General features: G+C 47.9%; 1 protein-coding gene across 2 annotated transcripts in view; it reads left to right on the top strand.

Moving 5' to 3' along the window:
* DOCK1 (dedicator of cytokinesis 1) overlaps nt 1-22,349 on the top strand; it is a 489,568-nt gene extending 467,219 nt beyond the window's left edge. For both annotated transcript variants that reach the window (XM_011930180.1, XM_011930179.1), the window contains exons 47-51: nt 3,660-3,805; nt 9,334-9,532; nt 14,019-14,172; nt 17,258-17,409; nt 21,174-22,349. In XM_011930180.1, coding sequence (XP_011785570.1) covers nt 3,660-3,805; nt 9,334-9,532; nt 14,019-14,172; nt 17,258-17,409; nt 21,174-21,269 — 747 coding nt within the window. In that variant the 3' untranslated portion in view covers nt 21,270-22,349. The remainder of the gene's footprint in view (nt 1-3,659; nt 3,806-9,333; nt 9,533-14,018; nt 14,173-17,257; nt 17,410-21,173) is intronic.
* The last annotated feature ends 2,431 nt before the right edge of the window (nt 22,350-24,780 follow it).

The raw sequence follows: 24,780 nt of genomic DNA, 5'->3' as shown, positions 1-24,780 counted from the left end.
CATTGAGCCCCGTGCCCTCACCGGCCCACAGCGCCACGTGCAACATTGAGCCCCGTGCCCTCACCGGCCCACAGCGCCACGTGCAACATTGAGCCACGTGCCTTCACGGCCCACAGCGCTACGTGCAACATTGAGCCACGTGCCCTCACCGGCCCACAGTGCCACATTCCGCATTGACCCCCGCGCCCTCACCGGCCCACAGTGTGCAGGAGGCATGGGTGTTGGCCTTCAGGCTTGTGAAAAAGAGCTTTAGGTTTCTTACCAAACCATCTACCTCTTCAAGTCCGATTAGGAGCAGGGAAATTGATCCTGGTTCTGCAGTCTCTACTCCTGTCCACCTCATCACTCAACACCATGGAGAGCCATAACCTCAACATGCCACCGTCCCCGTCTTCCCTCCCCACCTACTGTGACAACACCCACTGGCCACCCAGACCCGGGAGGGACCCAGGAGTCACCCTTCCTCCCTCAAGTTAGTTCTAGCCGTGGTATCCCCTGGTGGTGCTGGGGCTCACCCCACCATCTTTGCCATCACAGTTGGCCCCTGACCTGGCCCCCAGCTTCCAGGATTTCTCCTCTCACCTTCCCTCCATAGCTGCCAGGGGGACCCATCTCAGTAGTTCTCTTAACTGGGATCCGTGGGACCCCGGGGTTCCTCAGAGGCTGCTGGGAGGGGTGTTGACTGGGAAGTAGAGCTGATAGCTCCTGCCTCAGCAGGAGCATTTAGCTTCACCTGTTCCATGTGCTGGAGTTCTTGGGAAGAGAAGCAGTATGGCATGGCCTACAAGAACAGCCAGGGACCAGGGTTCTGTTTCAGACGCAGAGCTGTCGGTGTAGCTGTGTCCTTCAGTCTTGTGGCCTCTGAGGGCCGGCCAAGATTCTAACACCACACTTGCACCCTCCCTGCTGGGCCTGCCCATCTCCTGCCTGCCCCCTCAGCCCCTCCTCCCCAGCCTGCCCTCCGCAAGGGACCATGTGTCGCCCTCTGTGGGTTTTCAGGCTGTAACTGGCATTTGTATAGCATCTGGAAAGGGACATTCCAGATCACGATGAAGGGTGCCTGCTTCTCCCCTTTCCTTGTACAGCACGGGTCCCTGTGATTAAGTTCAGCCAACCCCCTCAACCCAGCCCATTCCCATCCAAGATTCTGGGCAGTAAACGCCTGTGGCTGGCTCAAGGTGGGACGTTACAACTCACCCGGGAGGGAGACAGCGATGTAAAACTCAGGGTCTTTAGGCAGGGCCAGGGGGTCGCTCCTGGTCAGAGAGCTGGAATGAGTGTTTGCTTAGGCCGTGAAGACAGCAGCAGCCATCAGGGTAGCGAGCCCTGTGGGTGTCCCTGGCATCATTTCATTTAGTCCTAATGCTGGCCCTCTGGGCGGGAAGGACTGTTGCCTGTATGCTCAGGAGGAAGCTGAGGCTCGGAGTGGCTCCGGGTTTTATGGAGGGTCACACTCTCAGTGCCAGGGCCCCAATTCTAGCCTAGTTCCAATATTCCCAACTCCTACCCACCAGCCCTGCTTTCAGTCAGTGTCTGGCCCTGGAGTCACACCTGCCAGGACTGGGTGAGACTCTAATTGCACCAGATGGAACAAAAGTAAAGCCCTGATGTCTTGATTTCTAGAGGCTCTGCTCAGTCAAGAAGGAATTATGAGTCACACCACCCAGTGGAATCCCTGGTTGCACCCAGGGAGTGCCCTGCAAATATGGGACCCCGAGAGTAACCTCTGTCCTTCCTGGTGGGAGTCATCCTCCTGCCAACCCCCTTCCTTTACTCCTTGAAATCCATACTCACACATCTCAGCCAAGACCTAAGGTCACCTTCTGAGATTAACTATGGGGTAAAGTTTTCACAATTGGGGATAATCCCCAAGCGACCATTTCCCTGTTAGTTTCTTCTAAAGGCAGAGTAATTACAATGAACAACTCCATGGAGCTATCCCCTGGCACCATCATTGGTGCAAGTCCAAGACTGACCAGCTCCTCTCTGCTGGCAAATCCCAGCTGCACGTCACTCAGAGTCAGTCGTCAGCAAACTGTGGCCCCCGGCCTGGTTGTGTAAATAAAGTTTTGTTGGCAGGCAGGCCATGCTCATTCATTTCTGTATTGTCTGTGGCTGCTTTTGTGCTGTCGTGGTGGCGTGTGGCAGTTTCCACAGAGACCATATGTCCTGCAAACCTAAAATGCTTACCTGGTCCTTTGCAGCAGGGGGCCCCAGCCCAGGCAGTGGACTGGTACCAGTCTGTGGCCTGTTAGGAACTGGGCCCACAGTTAGAGGTGAGCGGCGGGTGAGGGAACGTTACTGTTTGAGCTCTGCCTCCTGTCAGATCAGCGGCGGCATTAGATTCTCATGGGAGTATGAACCCCATTGTGAACTGTGCATGTGAGGGATCTGGGTTGCACACTCCTTCTGAGAATCTAATGCCTGATGATCTGAGGTGGAACAGTTTCATCCTGAAGCCACCCCCTGCCAGTCTGTGGAAAACCTGTCTGTTCCATGAAACTGATTCCTGGTGCCAAAACAGTTGGGGACCACCGCTTTACAGAAATGTGGGCCAATTCCTGCCCTTTTACGATTTGGAAGTTTTTATTATTAAAGAGATAGTTTACACATCAAATGCTCTTTTATTTGGGATCAAATAAAAGGCCCACTTTTACGTAAAAGGCCCACTTTTCAGATGGGGAAGTGGTGTTATATGAATATTACCTGTAATCTACCGCTTCTGGCCTTGGAGGGCTAGAACCATGGTCCACAGCAGGTCTTCTGTCGGTGATTGGCCGAATGAGATGGGTGGGGTGGGGTTGCAGCGTGGGGAAGTCAACGCCACACAGAGAGGAAGTGCCCTACAGAAATTTAGTTTCCACATCCTCAGGTTAAAGGAAAGTCCTTGTGCAGCAGCTGCGGTCCCAGATGTGCCAACATCTGGCTCAGGGTGCAGGTACACTAGAATTTTCTAAGTAATTAGATGTTGACACATGCTATATTTCAAGGACACTTGTTTCAGTAATATGTCAAGAAGAAGATGGAAAAGTCTGTCTAGAGATCCTTTTTTTTTTTTTTTTTTTGGCACAATGCATCACTAGTTCACTACCTAGCACGTGGGAGAAGCTTTAGCAACGTCAGCGGTGGTTTCATCTACTCCACGGCATCAGTCACTTGCAGAAAGGAAACGTACTTTTAATTAGGCAGCAGGAGCATCTTATTTTTGTCTACAGGAGGTCAGTCATTATGGATTCATGCATTATGATGGCCTGTATAGTCTATCAATGTGCAGAGATATACAGAATTCATCTAAAGATCGAAAGCCTCTTCAATCACTCTCTAGGTGTTACTCTACATTAAACTTTCTGGTCAGCACATTCTCCTGTGGCTTTGGAATGTATTGATATGTCGCGGTTTTTGAAGAAAACTGCATTGAGTATTAAAAGGCTAAGAAGGTTCCTTCCGATGCTTTCACAGTATTGGGTTAGGTTTTAAAATACTCCAAAATAATCATTGTTTTTGTCTTCCACTCAGAACAAGAACATGTACTGTTTACAGAAGTCTAAACGATGATGGTCTCGATTCCACACTGCTAAGATCACTTTGTCTCAGGAGTCTGACCATGGCGGGCACAGGCATCAAACAAGTCTCCTTCTCTCTCTCTTTCTCGCTCTCAGCCCTCAAGTCTGGACGATAGAAGAGGCAGCCGCCCCCGGTCCATGGTGCGGTCCTTCACGATGCCTTCCTCATCCCGGCCTCTGTCTGTGGCCTCTGTCTCTTCCCTCTCATCAGACAGCACCCCTTCCAGGCCAGGCTCCGACGGGTGAGTCAAGCTCAGAGCAGGGCTGGGCTGAGTAGCGAGGGCTTGGGGGATCTGGAAGGAGCCACCCAGGGCCCTGGGTTTATTTTCTTACAACTGAGGATTTTGTGTCCATCAATATTATCTTTGAAACTGAGAACCTCCAAGACTTTCTGACCATAGTGCCCAGTATTACTCTGAGGTCTTGTGAGTTGTTAAGAAAAGCATCCTCTCTTTGGGTACCACTTTGGGTAAAGTTTTCATCTAATTTAGAACCTCCAGTGAGTGTTCAGTCCTCTTCAGCACGGCTTAGAACAGGCTTATCCAACCCACGGCCCACATGCAGCCCAGGATGGCTTTGAATGTGGCCCAACACCAATCCATAAACTCCCTTAAAACAATATGAGATGTTTTTGTGACTTCTTTTTTTCATATATATAGCTCATCAGCTATTGTTAGTGTATTTCATGTGTGGCCCAGGACAATTCTTCTAAAGTGACTCAGGGAAGCCAAAAGACTGGATACCCCTGGGAAGAAGCAAGGTACATTCCCTGCTGGCCAAGCACTTTGTACTTTTCATCTCCTGATCACCTCCAGGGTCATGCCCAGGCAGGAGCTGGTGTGGTGTGAGCATGACACAACCTGCACTGTCCACCCGTGACACCATTCTGCCAAGCCAACTGTCACAGAGTCAGGCTTTCATGATGGATGGCTGGGCCACCTTCTTTTTTTTTTCTCCCTTCCTCATTTTTTTGGAGAGCAAATTTTTCATTTATTTTTGTTTCTGGTGAGGTTTATTACCTTTTAAAGGGAAATGGTGTTTAAGTGAGTGCTTCTGAGAATGACCATCTGTCCCTACTTTTTAGGACAACTCTGGAAAATAAAAGGCATATTATCCTTTTTAAAAATTTTGTTTTTGAGGCAGACTCTCACTCTGCCACCCAGGCTGGAGTGCAGTGGTGGAATCACACCTCACTGCAGCCTCCACTTCCCAAGCTCAGGCGATCATAACCATTTTAAAGTGAACAGTTCGGTAGGATTCAGTAGGTTCACACTGCTGTGCAGCCATCACCACCGTCCACCTCCAGAAGTCTCTAATCTTGCCAGACTGAAACTCTGTACCCACTTAACAATTCTCCACTTTTTACCTCCCATACCGATTAAACACTAACTTCGCATTCTCCTTTACCCGCACCCCGACACCCTGACAATGTCTACTTTCTTTTTTTTTTTGAAAGGAGTCCCCCTCTCCAGGCTGAGTGCACTGACACAATCTCGGCTCACAGCGACCTCCGCCTCCCAGGTTCAAGCAATTATTTTGCCTCAGCCTCCCAAGTAGCCTGGGACTAAAGGCACCTGTCACCACGCCTGGCTAATTCTTTGTATTTTTAGTAGAGTCAGGGTTTCACCGTGTTAGCCAGGATGGTCTCAATCTCCCGACCTTGTGATCTGCCCGCCTCGGCCTCCCAAAGTGCTGGGATTACAGTTGTGAGTCACCGAGCCCGGCCAATGTCCACTTTCTATCGCTATGATTTTGACTATTCTAAGTACCCATGGGCCACCTTCTTTCTACAGGGCCACTTCGGAGATGCATTTTTGCTCTTGAGTACCCAATAGTTAACATTTATTGAGCACACACTGTGACCCTTGCAGTAGCTCAGATTATTGCAAAGAGAACTGCAACATTGGTATTTTTTTTTGTATTTTTGAGTGGCAAGCATGTAAAGTTTGTTCTTCTACAAAAAGAAAAAAAGGTTGCATGCAATTTCAACAACACAGAAGAACCTCTAATTGTTTTACTGCCAATGTGCACAGTTTGTATGTCCAATCCCATTTGGTTTACAATCCATCACCCCATCAAACCCGCTGGCATCTGGCCCCTTCAACACATAGACACAAACTTCCAGAGAACCCCAAGGGTCGGCTCAACTCTGACTGCCCTTTGTTGCCAACGACTGATGTGCCCGATGGATAACTGCAAACTATCCCCACATTTTTTCTTAACAGTAATTTTTATCAGCATCTGATATTTATAAGGCCAAGTCCATATGGAAATTCTCAATTTAGAGGTATTTAAATCATGTGTGCTTGTCACTTACAGCAAGATTGCTAAAAAAATTTAATTCAACTTCTCCCCGAGAAAATCCCCAAGCTAGTTATGGAAAGGTTTTTATATTGCTAGGAACATAGGGGTTGGGGTGGAAATTGATGGGGAGGTTTTAGATAGAAGAGCAGTGAATTGCACATGTGAACTCGGGCTGCCAGCTGTTCCCCAGAAGGCATTTGTTTAACCTTTAACTGGAAGGCATCTTTATTACAGTCCAGATTTGTGTTCATTCTTGGGGTTACCACCCTTTGCTAGCTAACTAACGTGGAGAAAATGAGGCTCTGGTCTCAAATGTCACAGGTTATGTGCAGAATAAAGTTCATCCTGTAGGCAGTTGCTTCTCATAATGTGAAAATTTAAAACTCCACCTGCCTTTCTCTGAGTTCTTTGTACAAGCATCAGGATTTCACAACCGGGGTCTTCTCCCTGAGCTAAACAGCACCTACTAATCCTTTTCTTACCTGCATTATCTCAAGTTCTGCTAAACCTAGAATAAAATCATGAAATGTTTGGTTGTTGCTTATAATAAATAAAAGATTTCACACCTAATGGTTATGGATGTATTATAGATCCAGTGCGAAAAGTCCAGATGTCCCAAAATGCCTTAATGATCTAAGTCAATACTGGTATATTTTATCAATCATTTTTTATTTTTTAAACGTTTTATTATAGAAAAATTTCAAAGCTGAGTCCAGTGGCACATGCCTAAAATCCCAGCACTTTGGGAGGTTGAGGCAGGTGGATTGCTCAAGCTCTGGAGTTGAAGACCAGCCTGGGCAACGTAACAAAACCCCATCTCTACAAAAAATATAAAAATTAGCTGGGTGTGGTGGTGCATGCCTATAGTCTCAGCTACTTGGGAGGCTAAGGTGGGAGATCACCTGAGCCTGGGCAGGTTGAGGCTGTAGTGAGCCGTGATTGCACCCCTGCACTTCAGCCTGGGCAACAGAGTGAGACTCTGTCTCAGAAAAAAAGAAAAATTCCAGATATATACAAAGTGGGCTGAATAGTATAATGAGGCCCCCATGCCCCACAGCCGGTCTTGACAATGATCGGGTTTTAACTAATCTTTTTTTTCAATCTGTATCAATCATATTTTCCAGCAGATCTCAAATATCATATCATTTTATCTATAGCTATTTCAATATGAATTTCTAAAAGGTATGAACTCTTTTTTAAAACCATAACTAGGTTATATTATATAAACTATAGTAATATAGTTTATTTCACACCAAAAATATTGACAGGAATTCCATATTATTATAATAATATATTAGTGTTAATTTTCCATTGTCATGTCTTTTTTTTAGTTTGTTTAAAGCAAAATCCAAATAAGGTCCTCACCTTGTACGTCGCACTTGGTGGATGTTATCTCTTTAGGTCTCTTTCAGTCCCCTTTTCTCCCTTGTAGTTTATTTGTGGGAAATCCTGGGTTGCATATCCTGTCATGGTCCCCACCATCAGGACCTTGCTGATAGCATGCCCTATCACATTGTTTAACTCGTGTCTTGATTCTCCATATTCCCTGCATATTGGTAGTTGAATCCAGCGATTTGATCAGATTCAGATTTGATTTAGGGATGACTTCGTAGGTACTTGTCTGTTCTTCCATTCAGAGGCACATCATATCCTGTTATCTGTCTTATGGAGACGTTAACAGCTATTGATGAAGTGCTTAGATTTAATACCATTACTGTTTACATAGTGTATGTTCCTGCAACACATCCTACTGCACAGCCACATTAGATGGGAGAAGCAAAGAGTAGGTGGTGGTCCTTCCTCTGGGCAGTCTGCATCTTCAGCGGATTTAAGCACAGTTTTGCGAATGATCCTTCCCTTCCTGGTTCAATTGACTCCCCAGTATGGGACACACAACCTGGAAATCAGCAGTGAGGAAATCAGTGGGGAGCAAGATTGTTGCAATGTGGCCGTCTTCTTTTTTTTTTTTTTTTTTTTTTGAGACAGGATCTGACTCTGTCACCCTGGCTCTGCAATGGCACAATCTCGGTTCACTGCAATTTCTACCTCCCAGGCTCAAACCATCCTAGGTGCACACCACCATGGCTGGCTAATTCTTGTATGTTTTGTAGAGACAGGATCTTTCTATGTTGGTCAGGCTGGTCTCGAACTCCTGAGCTCAAATGATCCGCCCGCCTCAGCCTCCCCAAGTGCTGCGATTACAGGCATGAGCCACCGCGCCCGGCCCTGCAATGGCCTTCTTAATGAGAACAGCGGCTTCCTTCCAAGTGTCCCATTCAGAAATACATGTAAGAGAAACTAGAGCTGGGATGAAAATATGACTGGCTGGCTAAATTTTCTTCGGTTGAAATCATGCTCCCCTTGAAGAAACCAATTTCTTCTCCAGGCGGTCAAGGAAGTCAGGTTTGGAAGTTGCTGTGAGGACTCAGAGCTCCAAAGAGCAGGCTATATTTTGAAAATGTAAGATCCTAGTAACAGCCCTGCCTTCCATGTGAGTTGTGCTATACGGTTTTTCAGGCGGGCCCATGCCTTCATCCATTCAACCGTCTCTCCTGACTCCTCCTCACAGCAGGAGCTTCTAGGGATGAGACGCCAGTCTTAGAATTGGATCAGTTTCTTCCACCTCCTGATAAGACTTCTAGGACCAGAAACAGGATGGACATGCCAGTCTTGTGTTGGAGTGACAAATCACAATCGTGTGTGGCTGCGCATGCACGCTAACCTTTTGGTACATGCCTTAGAAACTAGCCTAAGATGCATTTACTCCATGGCGTAACCACGAATGTGTTTTTACAGCAACTGTGGGGTAGGCAGAAGGGTGGTGGTGTCTTTATACCCTTTTATAAGTGAAACAGCTGCCAGAGGTTACGAGGACATCAAGAGTCACCCACAAGTGGCAGAGCTAGAATGCAGGTCTTCTGTCTCCAGCTCAGTTGCCAGCTGGAAACCTCAGGGCACCTGTGAGCTGGCCCTGGCTTGCTTCTGACCGAGCCGTGCAAAGTGCTTTCACCTGGAAACAACCGTCTATCTGTAATCATAGAGCCTTGCTCAGGATTAAGGTAGCAGATATTTCTTTGCATTGATGTCCATTTTTCCCCATTAAAAATAGACAGAATATTTCTATGTAAATTTCTAAAAGACAAGGGTTCCCCTTTTGAAATATACCCTAAATACCATCCTCCCATCGTAAATGAACAGTTCCTTAATGTCATCATCAAATATCCGGTCAGACTTCACATTTGCCCTATGGTGCTAAGTGTTCTATCTTTTTCACAGTTTGTCTGTGTTGGGATTGAAGCACAGTCCTTGCATCTGGTGACTGTGTATCTGAAGTCGCCCTTGGCCTCCCTTTTAAATCATTGCTTTCCTTGTAAATGTCTTCGATGGATTGTGAGTGACTTTGCACGTGTCTGGAGGGTGGAAAGCAATTGCTCTCCTATTAAGACATCATTGACCTTTCCTTTAGGTTTGCTCTGGAGCCTCTCCTGCCAAAGAAAATGCACTCCAGGTCCCAGGACAAGCTGGACAAGGATGACCTGGAGAAGGAGAAGAAGGACAAGAAGAAGGAAAAAAGGAACAGCAAACATCAAGAGATATTTGAGAAAGAATTTAAACCCACCGACATTTCCCTGCAGCAGTCTGAGGCTGTGATCCTTTCGGAAACGGTAACCTGACAGGGTAGCTTTCCTCGCTCTGCAGTAGCTTCAGGGACCCACCTTTGCCCCGACTGTAGCCAACAGGGCTGACCGTGGGCTCTGATTGCACTTGTTGTAAGTTAGCAACTCAAAAACCTGGGGTCCTCCTCCCCTAACCTCGAATGTCCCAAGGCAGTAGGACAGCCAGAGCCGCAGAGCTGGGCTTAGCATTGGTGCAGCTTCCGCAGGGCCTGGGGCAGGGCCGCTCTGCTGCTAGGCTCTGCCGCTCTGGCTCTGTTGGACTTGTTTCCTACACATGTCCTGATATCCCAGAAGATGAGCAGGAGTCCTTCTGTTGTCAGGAAACAGTCCTCCATGTCCGCTAATGCCTTCTCCTCGCCCCGTGTTGACTGGACCTGTAAGCTAGTTATGGCCCAAGTGTGAAAATCAGCGGAACTAGAATCCAAAGACCTCTTCCCACCAGGCCCCAGCAGCTGCACCTGCTCCTGGGGTACCTGCTCTGTCTCATCTGCTGCACCTTTCCATCTCCTGGCCGTCTTTCACAAGGACTTACAGGGACTTCACGTGACCCGTGCTGCTGAGCTGACCTTAAAAACAGGTCCCAGTGAGTCGCGTTCGTCCACAGTTGTGAGCATGTGAGGGTGGTGAGACCAAGGAGCCGGCTCTCATCCTGGGGCTGGGCCTGAGAGCTGATCCTCCCAGAAGTACACCACGTTCGGAGTCTGTGTTCGTCTGTTTTGTGTTACTGTAAAGCAGTAACTGAGCCTGCGTCATTTATGAAGAAAAGAGGTTGATCTGGCTCATGATTCTGCAGACTGTATGAGCATGGCACTAGCATCTGCTTGGCTTCTGGTGAGGCCTCAGGAGGCTTTTGTTCTTGGCCGAAGGCAGGGGAGGGGAGCAGACATGTCACATGGTGAGAAAGAGAGTATGGGCAGGGGGTCGTGTTCCAGGCTTTTTTAAATAACTAGGTTTCACATGAACTGATAGAATGAGAACCCACTCATTACCCCTATTACTGCAAGGACAGCACCAAGCCCTTCATGAGAGGTCAGCTCCCATGACCCAGACACCTCCCACTGGCCGCACCCCCAACATTTCAACATGAGATTTGGAGGAGACAAGCTGTATCAGAGTGTGAGTGCAAAGATGAGACACAGCCCACTTCCAGAGCGAACTTGATTCTGAAAGTGCTAGCTGTAGTTGGAAACAAAAATAAAGAAGGGGTTCTCGTGGGCTGTCAGTTTCAAAGGCAAAGTCAGGATTGGAGCTGCCCTCCCTGGAAATGGATGGGTGTTCACTTGTCTCAGTCCTGGGCAGCCGGCGGGCTGTGATTAGAGGGTTAGACATACTGCACTGCTTGTTTGTAACTTAAAACCCAGAAAGTTCGTTTTATCTATACTTTATGCCACTCAGAAAGCAGTCACATGCTACCTGGCTATCTAGAGGTGGAAGGCAAACCCCCCAGCCATGACTTGACATCCAGCAGGCCAGCGCTGCTCTGCAGCCTGTGGCTGCAGCGAGGCTGGAGAATTCCCGTGAGGGTGGCCGAGGATGTCAGCCCTCAGGGGGCACTGGCTGGAGGCTGGCCCGAAGCACCCAGACGCTCAGCCTCCAGCAGATTGAGGGGGTCCTGACCACACAGCGTGCTCTGTCTGCTATTCTCGGAAGTTGGGATGCCCACCACCCCAGAGGTTGGCTGAAGTCTCCTTCTCTCAAGCCCCAGGTAGATTTCTCAAGTCTCAAAACATCGTAGCTGGGTAGGGGAATGAACAGAAGCATTTTTGAATATGACTTAGTGCCGGACACTATGCAAGTCTTTCATACATTTTAATTTAAGCTCTGTTTTAAGATGCTTAAATTGGAGGCCTCAGAGAAGTTGTGCCAAGTGGCAGGATTGATCACAGCTGACTTGTGTGAAAAGTCCAAAGACACAAGCACACACGTGACAGGCACAGAGCCAGCACAGTGCATTTTCTGTCCCTGCCTGTGGTGGCCCAAGCATCCTTCTGGGATCCTTGCAAACAGCAGGGCTAGGGGCAGCACCACAAGGGCTGCTTCCCCACGGTTGGCCCTAGCACCCTCAGCAAATCCACAGGAACTCACCAAGGTCAGAGCACAGAACATTGGTGGGGCTTCTCTGCATCTGGCCCAGTGTCAGCTTGAGCCTTCCAGCACCAGGAGGCGGGGAATCCGAACCTCCCACTGGGGACAGGCTTCCTATTCTTGGTCCAGCCCAGCGGCCGGTCTGTCTACACAGAGGCCACCTCCTCCAGGGGACGGGTGCCGGCAAGGTCTGTGAGGACAGTCAGACACCTGAAGTTTCCTAGCAGGCGACTGCGTGCCTGTGACCAGCCATGCAGCAGGGGAGGTGGGGAGGAGGTTCACAGGAGCAGAAGGAGCAACCCATTCCCTGGGGACAACATCAGCCACCCTCCCCATCCCCCACCCCCGCTTACCCCTATTGTAGTGTCCTCCTTGCCCTTCCCCCATGCTGGCCTCCCCTGCACCCCAGCTTCTGCCAAGGTTTTCCCTCCTCACCCCTGGGGCTGGGTTTGGTTTCCTACTTGATTTGCATCATCAACAATTTCCTGACCTTTAGCTGAGCCTCTCCAGCCAGAGCCTCCAGGCTTCAATTTGCATCTCAGCAGGCCAGCCTCCTCATGGTCTCTGAATCAGAATGTGCCCGCCCTGGGAGGCAGGGAAGCCAGGAGAAGCACCTTAGCAGACCCCAAATCTCTCTTGCCAGCACATTCGCCTTCAGAGGACCCAGCACTTCACCCGGCCTTTCCTGACTTCCCACGGCAGTTCTGCCTGGAACAAGGCCATTTCTTCAGAGGAGGTGCAGCTCCTGGGCACTTGGCTCCCCCAACAGCACGGTGTAGTTCTGGAAATAGACCTGTTGGCCTGGCTCTGTCACTCATTTGCCAGAGGGCCTGAATCTTCCTCCCAAGCCTGATTCCCATTTCCTCCTTCCAGCCTCAGTAACCTCCAGACTGGCCCTGGCTCAGCTGACTCCTCCTGGGGCAGACATTGAAGCCTACCTGCTCTGTTGCTCACCCAAACCAGCACAGCCCATCCGCCAGGCCCCCAGACCTAGCACCAAGCCGAAGCTGCCCACTCGCCTGCCTGCCCTTCCTTGGGGGAGAATCTTGACCCCAAGGTTTTGGCAGGTTTTGGAGGCCAGAACTCTGAAATCATCTTGGCTGGGTTAATAAGTTTTCTAATTACTCCTGCCTCAGAGTATTCTGTCACTGCTCCTGTTCCCCAAAGCCTGATGAGCAACCTGTAAGAAATATATACATACAACTTACTGATGGAACAAACAGGGAAAGGGCTTCGGTGGGGGAAAGTCAAGTGCCTCTGAAAGCCAGAGATGAGCAGGAAAACATGCATTGAAAAGGAGAGAAAAAAGAATCCCTGCCTGGTAATGACCTAGGATGTGAGAAGAAGCAAAGGAAAGGAATAGCAAAAATCCTTCAGCCAGTTCCTAGACTTTCAGGTACACACCAAAGAGACCAAAGCATGCTGAGCACACCTGGGAATAATTCTGCCATGGAATACGTGTCCGTGTCCAATCCGTTTTCATAAGGTCACCTGTCCTATTGGATTAGGACCTGTTACTGGGAAGTGTGCAGGTCCTTGATTCTTAGTCTTAGAGGAAAGAATTCAGCCAAGAGACCAATTAGTAAAGTAGGGAAATTAGAAAAGTAGGTGAAGTAGGCTTATTAAGGAAATAAAAGTAGCGTAGACTCCAGGAGAGGAGCAGGCTGACCCTGTGGAGAGCAGCCCCTGGGAGTTCTGTGTTGTGGTTTTTATACTGGACTGATTTAAGCTCCCACCTCTGTGTTAAGCCTCTCCCTTTGTCTTTGTCTATTTTCCCAGCTGTCTTAAGTCTCCACCTTTTCCCTGCCTAGTTCCCGCCCAGGTTTGTGGGACTTTCCCTTGCTGCTAGGTGATGTGCACACTCGGGCTCAGTGATCAATAGGAATCCTACCTAATGGCAGCATTGCTCGTTACCGCCACCCCAAAAAGGTCGTATTGGGGTCAAATCTGTACTTACTGTGCGAGTGTATCTCTTAGGAATTAACCCCTTGCCCTGTTTCCCTCCTGATCAGCATGTAGCCAGCTACATTGTAACAGGTTAGCTGCAGAGGGAGCAATTACTGGGTGTCTTATGGGGTGTTTCAGGGCACTCCCTCCTGCCTAGGTATTCCCCTGCCCTCTGCTCACACCTAGCATGTGTGTTTTGTGGGGGTCTCTGGGGCATGAGATTTTCCAGAGTTTCCTCCCCCGTCCACCTTTCCTGTTCATGTCTTACAATCTGCCCACTAACAGGCCACACCTCAGCTTGATCATGTGCAAAGACCCTATTTCCAGTTAAGGTCATATTCTAAGGTAATGGGGGTCAGGACTTCAGCATAGGAATTTAGGTGGAAATGCAACTCGGCCCATAACAGACCCTACCTGTGCTCTTTCTTTCCTTTCAATGTAGATAAGTCCCCTGCGGCCCCAGAGACCGAAGAGCCAGGTGATCAACGCCATTGGAAGCGAAAGGCGCTTCTCAGTGTCCCCCTCGTCACCGTCCTCCCAGCAAACACCTCCTCCGGTTACACCAAGGGCCAAGCTCAGCTTCAGCATGCAGTCAAGTAAGTGGAACAGTCCCCAGATACGTATCATGCTGTAGCTCCGTGACTTCCCCTGGCTGAAGGCTCCGAGGTTAGAAGCGCTTCCTGCCTCCCTTTGCAGCAGAGGGTGGGAGTTTAGATAAACACCTGGCTTCCTGGGAGTGTCCCTTGGAACGGGCGGTAGAGTCTGGACTTTCACAAATCAGGCCAAAACCCAGAGCCCAGATCTCCAGCGCTGGAGGGGCAGAAAGTGCAGGGTCTGTCCCAGGGTCCATGTGGAGGGAACCTGTGAGGCACGTGGAACTGCCCCACTTCCTATCCCAGGACACAGCTGCAGGAGGCCGTGGGCCTGCTTGTGTCTAGGGCTGTGCACTGGAGAAGCACCTCCAGGCAGCTGGCAACAGCTAAGGGGCACAGCTTATTTTTCTAGTTTTGACCAATGTTTAAATTACCCTAGAAGTTGCCACAAAACTAGTGGCTCCAAACAGCAGACATTTGTTCTCTGAAGGTTTTGGAGGCCAGAACTCTGAAATCAAGGAGGTAGCAAGTTGGTTCCCTCTGGTGGCTCCAAGGGAGAGCCTGTCCCAGGCCTCCCTCCAGCTTCTGGTGGCTCCCAGCAGTCCCTAGCCCTCCTTGGCTGTGGCCACATCACTCCCCTCTCTGCCCCTATCTCTGCGTGGCCTCCTTGTCTGTGTCCTCTCCTCTTAGAAGGACAGCAGTCATTGGATATAGGGTCCGCTGCAAATCCAGGATGATCTCACCTTGAGATCCTTCGCTGATTACATCTGCAAAGACCCTAAATCCAAATAAGGCACATTCTGAGGTTCTGGGTGGCCCTAAGAGGTCTGCATTTTGGAAAGACTCTACTCAACTTACTCTAAGTGGTAGACAGCTTTTCACCACTAGATTCAGAGCCAGCAGAGAGGAGAAATCTTGGCAGGAAGAAGGTGCTGGGGGGAGGATGGCAGCACAACTGGGGAGCCCACTCTCCTTCCTGTGGCACAGAGAGGGGTTCCAGGCAGGAGAGCGCCATGCCCTGTGGCGAGGGTTGTGCAAGGCAGTGAGTGATTGTCCTCTGCTCCTGATTTTCCTCTTGCTGAAAGGGGAGCAGTCATGATTTTGGAGACTGTCAGTGGGTGGGGAGGCTGGCTCCAGGAGTGGATGCATGAGTTTAATTGAGTAGGCAGAGAGCTTTCTGGGCACTGGATACGTCTTTGGAGGGTGCATCTTCACATCCTTGCACTATTACTACATGATCTTTCTAAAAATGTGTTTAAAATCTATTTTAATATTGAAAACAGGCACCATCAGTGCTGCTGCAGAAAACAATTTAGTGGTTCCTCCAAAGTTCAGTGTAGAATAAACATATAATATGAACCGGCAGTCCTGTTCCTAGGCCTGTACTCCAAAGAATTGAAGGCAGGGACTCAAACAGATACTTAATATTCGTAGCAGTATTTTTCACAAGAGCCAATAAGCAAACACAGGCCAAATGTCCATCAACTGATGGCCAGATTAACAAAATGTACATCCAAAGAAATGTCCGTGCAATAGAATATTACCCAGTCGTAGAAAGGAGTGAAGGTCTGACACGTGCTGCAGCATGGATGAACCTCAGAACCATGATGCCAAGTGAAATAGATCAGTCGCAAAGGGACAAATATTGTATGACTCCGCCTAAATGAAAGATCTAAGGCTAGTTCATAGAGACAGAAAGGCGTAGCTCAGGCCTGTAATCCCAGCACTTTGGGAGTCCAAGGCAGGTGGATCAGCTAAAGTCAGGAGTTCCAGACCAGCCAGTCAACATGGTAAAACCCCGTCTCTACTGAAAATACAAAAATTAGATGGGTGTGTGGGTGTGTACCTATAATCCCAGCTAATCAGGAGGCTGTGGCAGAAGAATCACTTGAACCTGGGAGGTGGAGGTTGCAGTGATCTGAGATCGCACCACTGCACTCCCGCCTGGGCAACACAGCGAGACTCCATCTCAAAAAAAAAGAGAGTAGAGTAGAGGATACTAGGAGCTGGAGGGAAGGAGGAGTGGAGAGTTACTGTTTAATGAGTACAGAATTCCATTTGGGGTGATGGAAATGTTTCAGAAATACATCATGATGATAGTTGTCCACCATGGCCAATGTGATTAATGCCACCAAATTGTCCCCTAAAAGATGGCTAAAATGGCAAATTTTATGTCACATATGTCTTACCACTATAATAGCAAACAAATAGGCAGCAATCATGAAGATAGTCACCCACCGAAGCCTTATTTCCCTCAGCCCCAGGGCAGAGCTTCCCTCTAAGCTGACACTGTGCCCTTCCTAGGATGCATTTTCCTAAAAAAGGATTTTTCATGAGATGAATCCTAGAAGAAAACTCCAAAAGAGACTCATCAGTAAAAATGTCAATTTTTCTCTCTTTAATATAAAAGAAAACAAATTATTTTTAAGAGTCTCAACAAGGGTTGAGAAAATATCCTGTCTTAATGATTATTCCTCCATTTGAAAATGACTATTTTTTCCAGTTTACTTTAAAAATCAATTGTACTTCCCCTTGGCTTATTTAAAGCAACAGCCACAGTGACTGCTACGGCTAATAACTTCATTTCATACGACTGTGGATTTTCCTGTGGAAAGAGATTGGACGCTGGGTGGCTGGTTGCCGTGTTAGACTTTGCTTAGCGAATCTCTCCAGGTGATAACTGCAGGGGTGACTGTAGAGGCCTGGCTGGGCTTTGAAAGCAGTAGCAGCAGCAGCAGCAGAGACGGTCCTATGGCACCCAGCTGTTTAACTTTCACCGAGGCAGGGGGCCCGAGGGAGGGGGCCCGAGGCAGGACAGAAGAGGCCGGGGTGAACATCACCCTTTCTACAGTGGCTCTGTGCCTTGCTTCATGCTCCGGTTTTAGTTGTCACGTGATACTTGCTATTCTCTTTCTAGAACATTGCCATTAGGAGAGGGTCCCACCCTTTGTGTTCGCTCCCTCCCTGCCCTCATCTGCTCTGTTGACAAACGTGCCTGCCTCTCTGGGAGGGAACGTGGAGCAGCTCCCTGAGCAGTCAGGCTCCATGGGGAAGTCGGGCTGATATTAAATAAATCCCGGTTTTCCAGGCTTGGAGCTGAATGGCATGACAGGGGCGGACGTGGCCGATGTCCCACCCCCTCTGCCTCTCAAAGGCAGCGTGGCAGATTACGGGAATTTGATGGAAAACCAGGACTTGCTGGGCTCGCCAACACCTCCACCTCCACCTCCACACCAGAAGGTAAGTGGGCAATCTGAAACATGGCCTCTCATTACTTCCCCTCCACAAAGTAGGATGAGTCCCTCATTCCAGATATTAGCAGGTTTACTTTGGGCTAGTGAGCACGTGAGGAAAACCATGTATGATGGGCCGGGTTTGATTTTGCAAAAGGTATCAAAGCAGCAAGGACTCTGGTGGGTAAGATCTGTGGCTCTGTGTCATTATCAATAACTGCATCGAAAAGCACGTTTTGATATCATGCCTCAGAAAGAGGAAGAGGATAGACATTCCAAGATTGTCATCGGTTTTCATCACCACGGAGATCATTCCACTGCAAATGCAATTCTAATGAAATTTTGATTTTTGAGAAGTAGCTTTTCTATCAAGAGGTCTGACTTTTTAAAGAGGTTGGCCAGTATCGCCCTGTATGGCGGGCACCTGTTGTGCACCTGCTTGGCCCTGGAGAAGCTCATCTCCAAACATTCTCATCTCCAAACATCCCTCCAGGCAGCCTCACCTGGTGCTGGCAGCTCCTGGGTGTCGACAGGCACTCACCTTACGGAGACTGCAGAGGACAGCCAGGTTTGGCTCCTGAGCACAGTCACCCTCACTGTGCCCCCACCCCTCCCCAGTGCTAGTTCGGGGGTGCTAGCCTGGCTTCTTCTGGCAGCACTGGCCTTTGTAAGCCTAAGAAACCCGCTGGAACCCTTCTTTGGTGTGAGTCCCTGAAGCTGGTACCTCCCAGCAACCGTTTTAGTCATTCTTCCCACCCAACGTGCCTTTTGCCGAACAGACCCTGGGCCTGCCTGCCCGTACAATATTAGTCAGAGTCATAAAAAGCCATTGAAACAGGCACCTCAGTTACCAGTTGACGGTTCTAGAAACATTCTTTTCAGATCCACCCCTCTCCTCTCCTGGTTCTCAAGGATGCTGTCGGGCGTCACTCAGCCCTGCGGGTCCCAGCCCCATCCTCTCGTGTCAGGCCCAGGCGTGTGAGGAGGGCAGCATGAGTGGGATGGAGGCGGGACAGTGATTGGCTCAACCATGGCGGGAACTTCTGCTTCCAGGCTCAGCCCTCCCCGGGCCATGTTATTCACAGCCTTTGACAATTAAATCAGTACAGTCTGAAGAGTAAAATATCCCTCTTCATATCTGGACAGCTGGCCATATTTTTTTGCTATCCAGCCTCAGTAAAGTAATTATATGGCCGCAAAACTCCTGTAGAACGTTGAAAACAGGAGATTGTTGGGTGGCTCTGTTTTTTTCATCATGGTGAGACATGGGTTTGTTTTTTTTTTTTTTCTTTAATAAACAATATAAATCCCACATGCTGTTTCTTTTCCTTTTTTTTATGGAGACTTGTTCCCAGCATGTTCCGCAAGATCATTACATCCCTTATGAGAGGAGTGGAAGAGAGAGGGTGTTTGTGTACAGCATACGTATTTCATCATTCCCTTTGGATCAGAAAACTAACAAGCAGTCATCTTTAATATCAAAGAGGCAGACTGTGCTTCCGAGACCCAAGTGCCATTTAAACAGGCTCCCTCTCCCTAGAGACGCCTTGATGGGGAACCGGTCCTGGAAGAGGCACTAGGTTCCCCTGTGAAGAGGGCTTTCTGGCAGGCTGGGATGGTTTGTGGCACCGCAGAAATGGAAGCCTGACCTTTCCCAGGCATTTCTAACTACTGTGAGAGCAAAACGAGATTCGGGGGTGTCTAGCAAGAATACTGGGTTGCTTGGCGTATTTTTTCCCTAACAGCTACGTTAACTGGTCATGTTTTCGTCTCTTTATTTTACTGGAAAGGCAGGAATGTTCCCCCTAGTCTCCCTACGCTAGTAAACGGAAAATTCTAAACTTAAGAATTACAGCCAATTCCTCGTCTTGTCACAAATCAACTCTGGGGTAGCATTTTATTGTCTCAATTTCTTGGATATACCATTGTGGGTTACCACTGCCACATACAGTTGATTAAGTAAAGGATAACATGGATTAGCTCTGTCTCAATTTATAAAGGGGGTGTGAATTCAATTAGATTGATGACCCAAGTGTCTTCCTTCTTTGTTTCTTGTTAATTTACTTGCAGCCTGAGCGCATGCTCAGGTGACACGCTGCTGGTTAGTATGTCATCATTAGGCGGAAGCGGCTGCATTTCCTGGGGTGCCTCCTTTTGCACAGGCCCTGAGAGCTGTTCTGGGATAATGATCATCCATCTGCCATGATGGGGGTGTGATCAATATCCTCCTGTCACTCTCATTGATCAGCCTCAGGCTTGTAGGCAACTCTGTCTCTAGTTGTTGCCACTAAACTGTCATTTCTTTCCAAACGGCTCTTCCCGTCAGTAATCTGAGATATCATTTTGCTTATTGGTGGGAAGCTTTTGACATGCTCATATTTGGCACAGAGGTCATCTGCAGTGCTATGTTGGTATCAGGCTGTGTTAGTCTGGTCCTTACCTGCTCCTCATTGGCCTATCAGTGTGGCTTTCACATGTAAACAAACAGTTTCATCAGACCTCAAAATAGATGTCTCTTTTAACGGTTCTAACCAGCCTTAAAAAGACTTAATTGTTGTTTTACCTTCCTTAATATAAGGTCATATACTCATAGGATGTCTTTAACAGTTTTACCTTCCCACATGTATTCTCTCTGTGTTAAGCACTCGGTCATTTTTGTATTTACTTGTCTGTGAATCAGGAGGAAATCTGGGCAATGAGTGAGAGACTACTGCGTCACTGTCTATCCTTGAAAACCTCTTTTCTCACATTCAGCTAAATGCAAACCCACACTGAGAGGCTGCTAAAAATCCACCCTTACCCTTAAGTTAGATGATAGTGTTGTGTGCGTTCATTCTGGTTCCTCTGCCTGTGGCATGTTCCCACCTACCCTGGTCTGTTCACTTCTTCATTCATTTCTTTGTGTACTCACCTGTTCATTTCTTCATTTATCCACTGACTCATGTATTCACTCATTCATGTATTCACCCATTCATCCATTTTCCTATTCGATCGACCCGTATTTCCAGAGCGTCTCCTGCACATCAGGTGTGTGTGATGGGCATGACGGTCCCAAAAGCAATAGGGTGCAGCTGCCCTCAGTCGTAACACTCCAGCCAGGCCCATCAGCAGGGGGTTTGCTATTATCTTCACATTGGAAATTAATGTTCTTTTTTGTGAATCTCAAGTGACCTAAGCCCACGAGCTGAAGCCAGCCAACCAGCCACCTGCTTCTGTGAATAGTTTTCTTGGAACACAGCCACACCCCTTTCTGTCCACACCGTCAGTGCCCGCTTTTCGGCCATACCGGCGGCGTTGAGTGGCTGCAACAGAGACCGTGTGGCCTGCCGAAAAGCTGGAAATATTTCCTATCTGGCCCTTTCCAGGAAAAGCTTGCTAACCTTTGCCCGAAGCTCAGAAAGCAAAAGAAGGTCTCTCATCTCACCCCTGGAGAGTGCCTCTAAGGACTTGTTTATCCCTTAGACAATAGATGGATAACTTGGTCGACAGCATCTAGATTTAAAAAGGCCACGCAAAGGGCAAGGGTACCTCTCGGGGCCGTGCACACGGTAGGAGAGTGCTCAGAGGCGTCAGAAAGGCCCGGGCCCATAGCAGCCCAGTCTTGAGCCTAGCAGACCTGCCAGCCCCGAGTCAGACAGTGTGGAGCCCAACTCACGTGGAGAGGATGGTTCCGGCGGAGTGGCTGTGCCAGGTCAGACCCCACCTGGAGGCGGCTTCTTTTCTGTCAGGACATCAGGAATGTAACGTCTTCCCCATCCTCATGTTTTCTAGCATCTGCCACCTCCACTGCCCAGCAAAACTCCGCCTCCTCCCCCTCCAAAGACAACTCGCAAGCAGACATCGGTGGACTCCGGGATCGTGCAGTGACGTTGCAAGGCTGTCCGGAAAGAGTGCGCTGCCCCTCCCCGTCTCCATGTCCTCTCCTTCCGTGTCCCCTGAGTCTGCTGTTTACCTCACTGGGCCTGTGATGTTAACATTTCGTGCAATTGCTTTTCCTTCAGAGGAGTTCAGTTCTCACCATGGAGTGAGTGGCCTTTAGTGTCCTGGAGCAGGGTGGGTCAGGGAGGTGGGTGTGGGCCCGGGATGTGCCACTGTGGTTATCAGAGTTGGGGGCCTCTGAGAGAATCAGAGTCTTGCCCAAACATTCTTTCTTTTTGTGCCAAATGACTTGCATTTGCAAAGAGCTCAGTTGCCCTGAGCTCAGCCAAGTAGGAGAGGCGAGGCCTTCACTCTTGGGAAGCTGTGTAGTGACGACGTATAGGAATCCTGCTCACTGCCGTGGGATTTTTATCCAGCCCCTCCTGTTCCGGCTGGTGGTGTGACTTCATTGGTTGAGGTGTGTCTCCCACCTGCATCAGACAATGAAGTTCAGCCCTTCCAGGGAAGCTGCTGATTTCCTCTGGCAGAATTTAAAATAGGATATTTCTCAGCTACTGAACACTTACTAACTTATGGGGTGGAAACAGCATTAAAAATACTGAATCAAATGGAAAAACAAGTGCATAGAGGAAGATAAATTTTCGTTCTTTTCTGAAAAAGAATGTGTGCCCCACAAGAGCTGGTTTTAATTGGGGGGACTGTTTTTGTCCTCATTCTGTACAGAAATGTGTATATATGACGGTTCTTAGAACTTGTTTTAATTTTTGTGGTCCTTCTGTTTATTATAATAGGCGTCCACAAATGATTCTCCATATGTGTTCTTAATTTTTAACTGCTGGAAGTGTTACACACACACACACACACACACACACACAAATTAAATTTTTTTTTCAGAACTCCAAAGTCCTGAAAATTTTGGTGGACAATGATTTTTAAAAAACTAACTTTGTATAACCTAATATTTGTATTCTCTCATCTATTTTTTTATTCACTATAATCATGATACTCTTCTAATAGACTCAAAAGTTAATCATTGACAATGAAAAATAAAATGTTATTTTAAAAGACTCATGGTGTCTGACATATTATGTTTGCATCCTTGATTGTAAAATACAGACGCTGCTGTTTCTATTCTGCTTTGTTAAAGTGCTTGGTGACACACATTTGTCTATGCACCTCTTCCTCAAACGTTGTTTTTAATCCTCTCTGTTCATTGTGTCTGATCTGGAGCCCAGATGGGAAGTGCCCGCGTCCCGTGCATGGCTGTATTTCCTGATGGACAGGAGCTGAGCCGAGCCCCAGCTGAGTGCTTCCCCATCACCAAACCCACAGGGCTCTCGGGCTGCAGATCACGTGGGCCTCTTTTCAGCTGCTAATTTAAGAGAGGGCTTTGGTTACTGGGTGTGTGATTTAGCTGTAGAGGCCTGGACATAGAGAGCTTTCTCCAGGGCCTACCTGGCTGGATCTGGGGTGGCAAAAAAACAAGGAAGGCAGAAGGTTCTCTTCTCAATGGACACGGCTCTCACCTCTGCTCCTGCCAGTCGTGTGGAAGCCATAAGGGTGTGCCCCTCTGCCCGTCTAACCTGGCCTAGGAGGAGGCTGCTGTGGAGCCCAGGAAGCTGGGAGGCTCTTCTCCCACTCAGGTACTGTCCCCAGCGTATTCATGCTTGTAAATATCCAGTCCGCCCCCGAGAAACCGTAGGCCCGTGTGAATGTGGGATTTTTCTCTTCACGAATCTTTACTATTTCAACTGTTGCAGCAAGATAAATATTCATCTTCTGTCGAGTATGTGAGAAACCGAATATTATCCACAACCCTAGAAATCACCAAATGGGCACACCCATGTAGGTGACCACGGAGAGCCCAGCCTGGGGACAGATTGTTTTTGGGCAGTCCATGCCCCACATTGTATAAGCGGCCACCAGAAACGGAAAGAATAGGCCGGGTGCGGTGGCTCACTCCTGTAATCCCAGCACTTTGGGAGGCTGAGGCGGGTGGATCACCTGAGGTCAGGAGTTCGAGACCAGCCTGGCCAACATGGTGAAACCCCGTCTCTACTAAAAATACAAAAATTAGCCGGGCATGGTGGCAAGCGCCTGCAATCCGGTAGGCTGAGGCAGGAGAATTGCTTGAACCTGAAAGTCAGAGGTTGCAGTAGCTGAGATTGTGCCATTGCACTCCAGCCTGAGTGACAAGAGTGAGACTCCATCTCCGTCTCCATCTATAAAAATAAAAAAATGTAAATTTTATTTTTATAAATATAATTGTATTTATAAAAAATAAAAATTATGAAATTTATAAAATATAATTGTATTTATAAAAGAATAAAAACACAGAAAGAATAGCGCCTGGCCCTATGATAAATGATGGTTTTCTTGTGGAATGGTGAGTGGGCTCCTGCTCTTCCCCCATCTACTGGGTTAACCCTCGCACTGCACAACCCTGGCTGGAATCCCCACCCCACAGCCCCCCAAGGACCTTATATCCCTCAGGGATCTCTAGACCTGGCAGGTTTTCAGAGAACACAGAACAGTTAGGAAAGTGAAGACAGCCAAAATGTTGCAGAAATTTCCTATTTATTAATATGAATTACGAATATGCTAATATATTCACCAATGAGTAAACTTCTCAAACGCTTCATGCAGATGCAGCATTTCCTCAGCTTGTAAATTAATGGATGGGCTACAACACAGTAACTAGAGGCAAACCGGCCTCCACGCACAGTGCCTGCTACATGCATTCCTTCTGGAATGCGGTTCCAGGGGAAGGTTTGCCTCTGTACATGGAGGGACATATCCCTTCTACGCAGAAACCCTATTTCTTAACCTGGTTTTTTTTTTTTTTTTTTTCCCACAATTACCTTTGAAGGAGCCTTTTTAGACATTTTTTCCCTCCATCACTCTCATGATGAAATTTTAATAGTACAGCCATACTGTGTATCACTTAGACTATTTACTGCATATCTATTATCTACTTTATGTATACATATGCTTTTTTACATTAAAAAAAAGTTTGTTTGTTTCCCAAGTACTAGTTTTCATGGGGTGATACTGCCTTTTTGCAAACGCATGCTCTAAAGCATGAATGGTGAGCTTCTTAGGTTCTACTTTTGCTTTGGTTTCCAGGATGCTCAAAGCCAAATTTTGCTCTCACACATTCAGTTACATTTTGGTTTTATTCTCCTGCCTTCCAAAAGCTTTCTGGACTATTAAAACTCCATCTTTACTTTTAACTACCTAGTTTCATATGTGCTTTAATCAAATCTTTATTCAAAGTAGTTAGTATATAAACCGTATTTTATAAATGGAAAAGTCTTTTTCTTACTTGAAAACCACCCTTGGTGCTTAAAGATTGCTTCCTAGTATTTAAAGAAATTATTTTTTAATCAATTTTAAGATTATTCTTTCATCCAAAGATTTGATCATTTAAATTTCTTACAGATTTCATTATCTTCTGCTCTGGATTCTTTTATGGTATTGGTCTTTGTTTCACGTCCAC

The sequence above is a fragment of the Colobus angolensis genome, unplaced genomic scaffold (assembly GCF_000951035.1).
Source record: "Colobus angolensis palliatus isolate OR3802 unplaced genomic scaffold, Cang.pa_1.0 Scaffold85, whole genome shotgun sequence".
NCBI classification, from domain to species: domain Eukaryota; kingdom Metazoa; phylum Chordata; class Mammalia; order Primates; family Cercopithecidae; genus Colobus; species Colobus angolensis.
The sequence above is the reverse complement of the archived record's forward strand: the minus strand, read 5'-3'. Positions and strand labels throughout refer to the sequence as shown.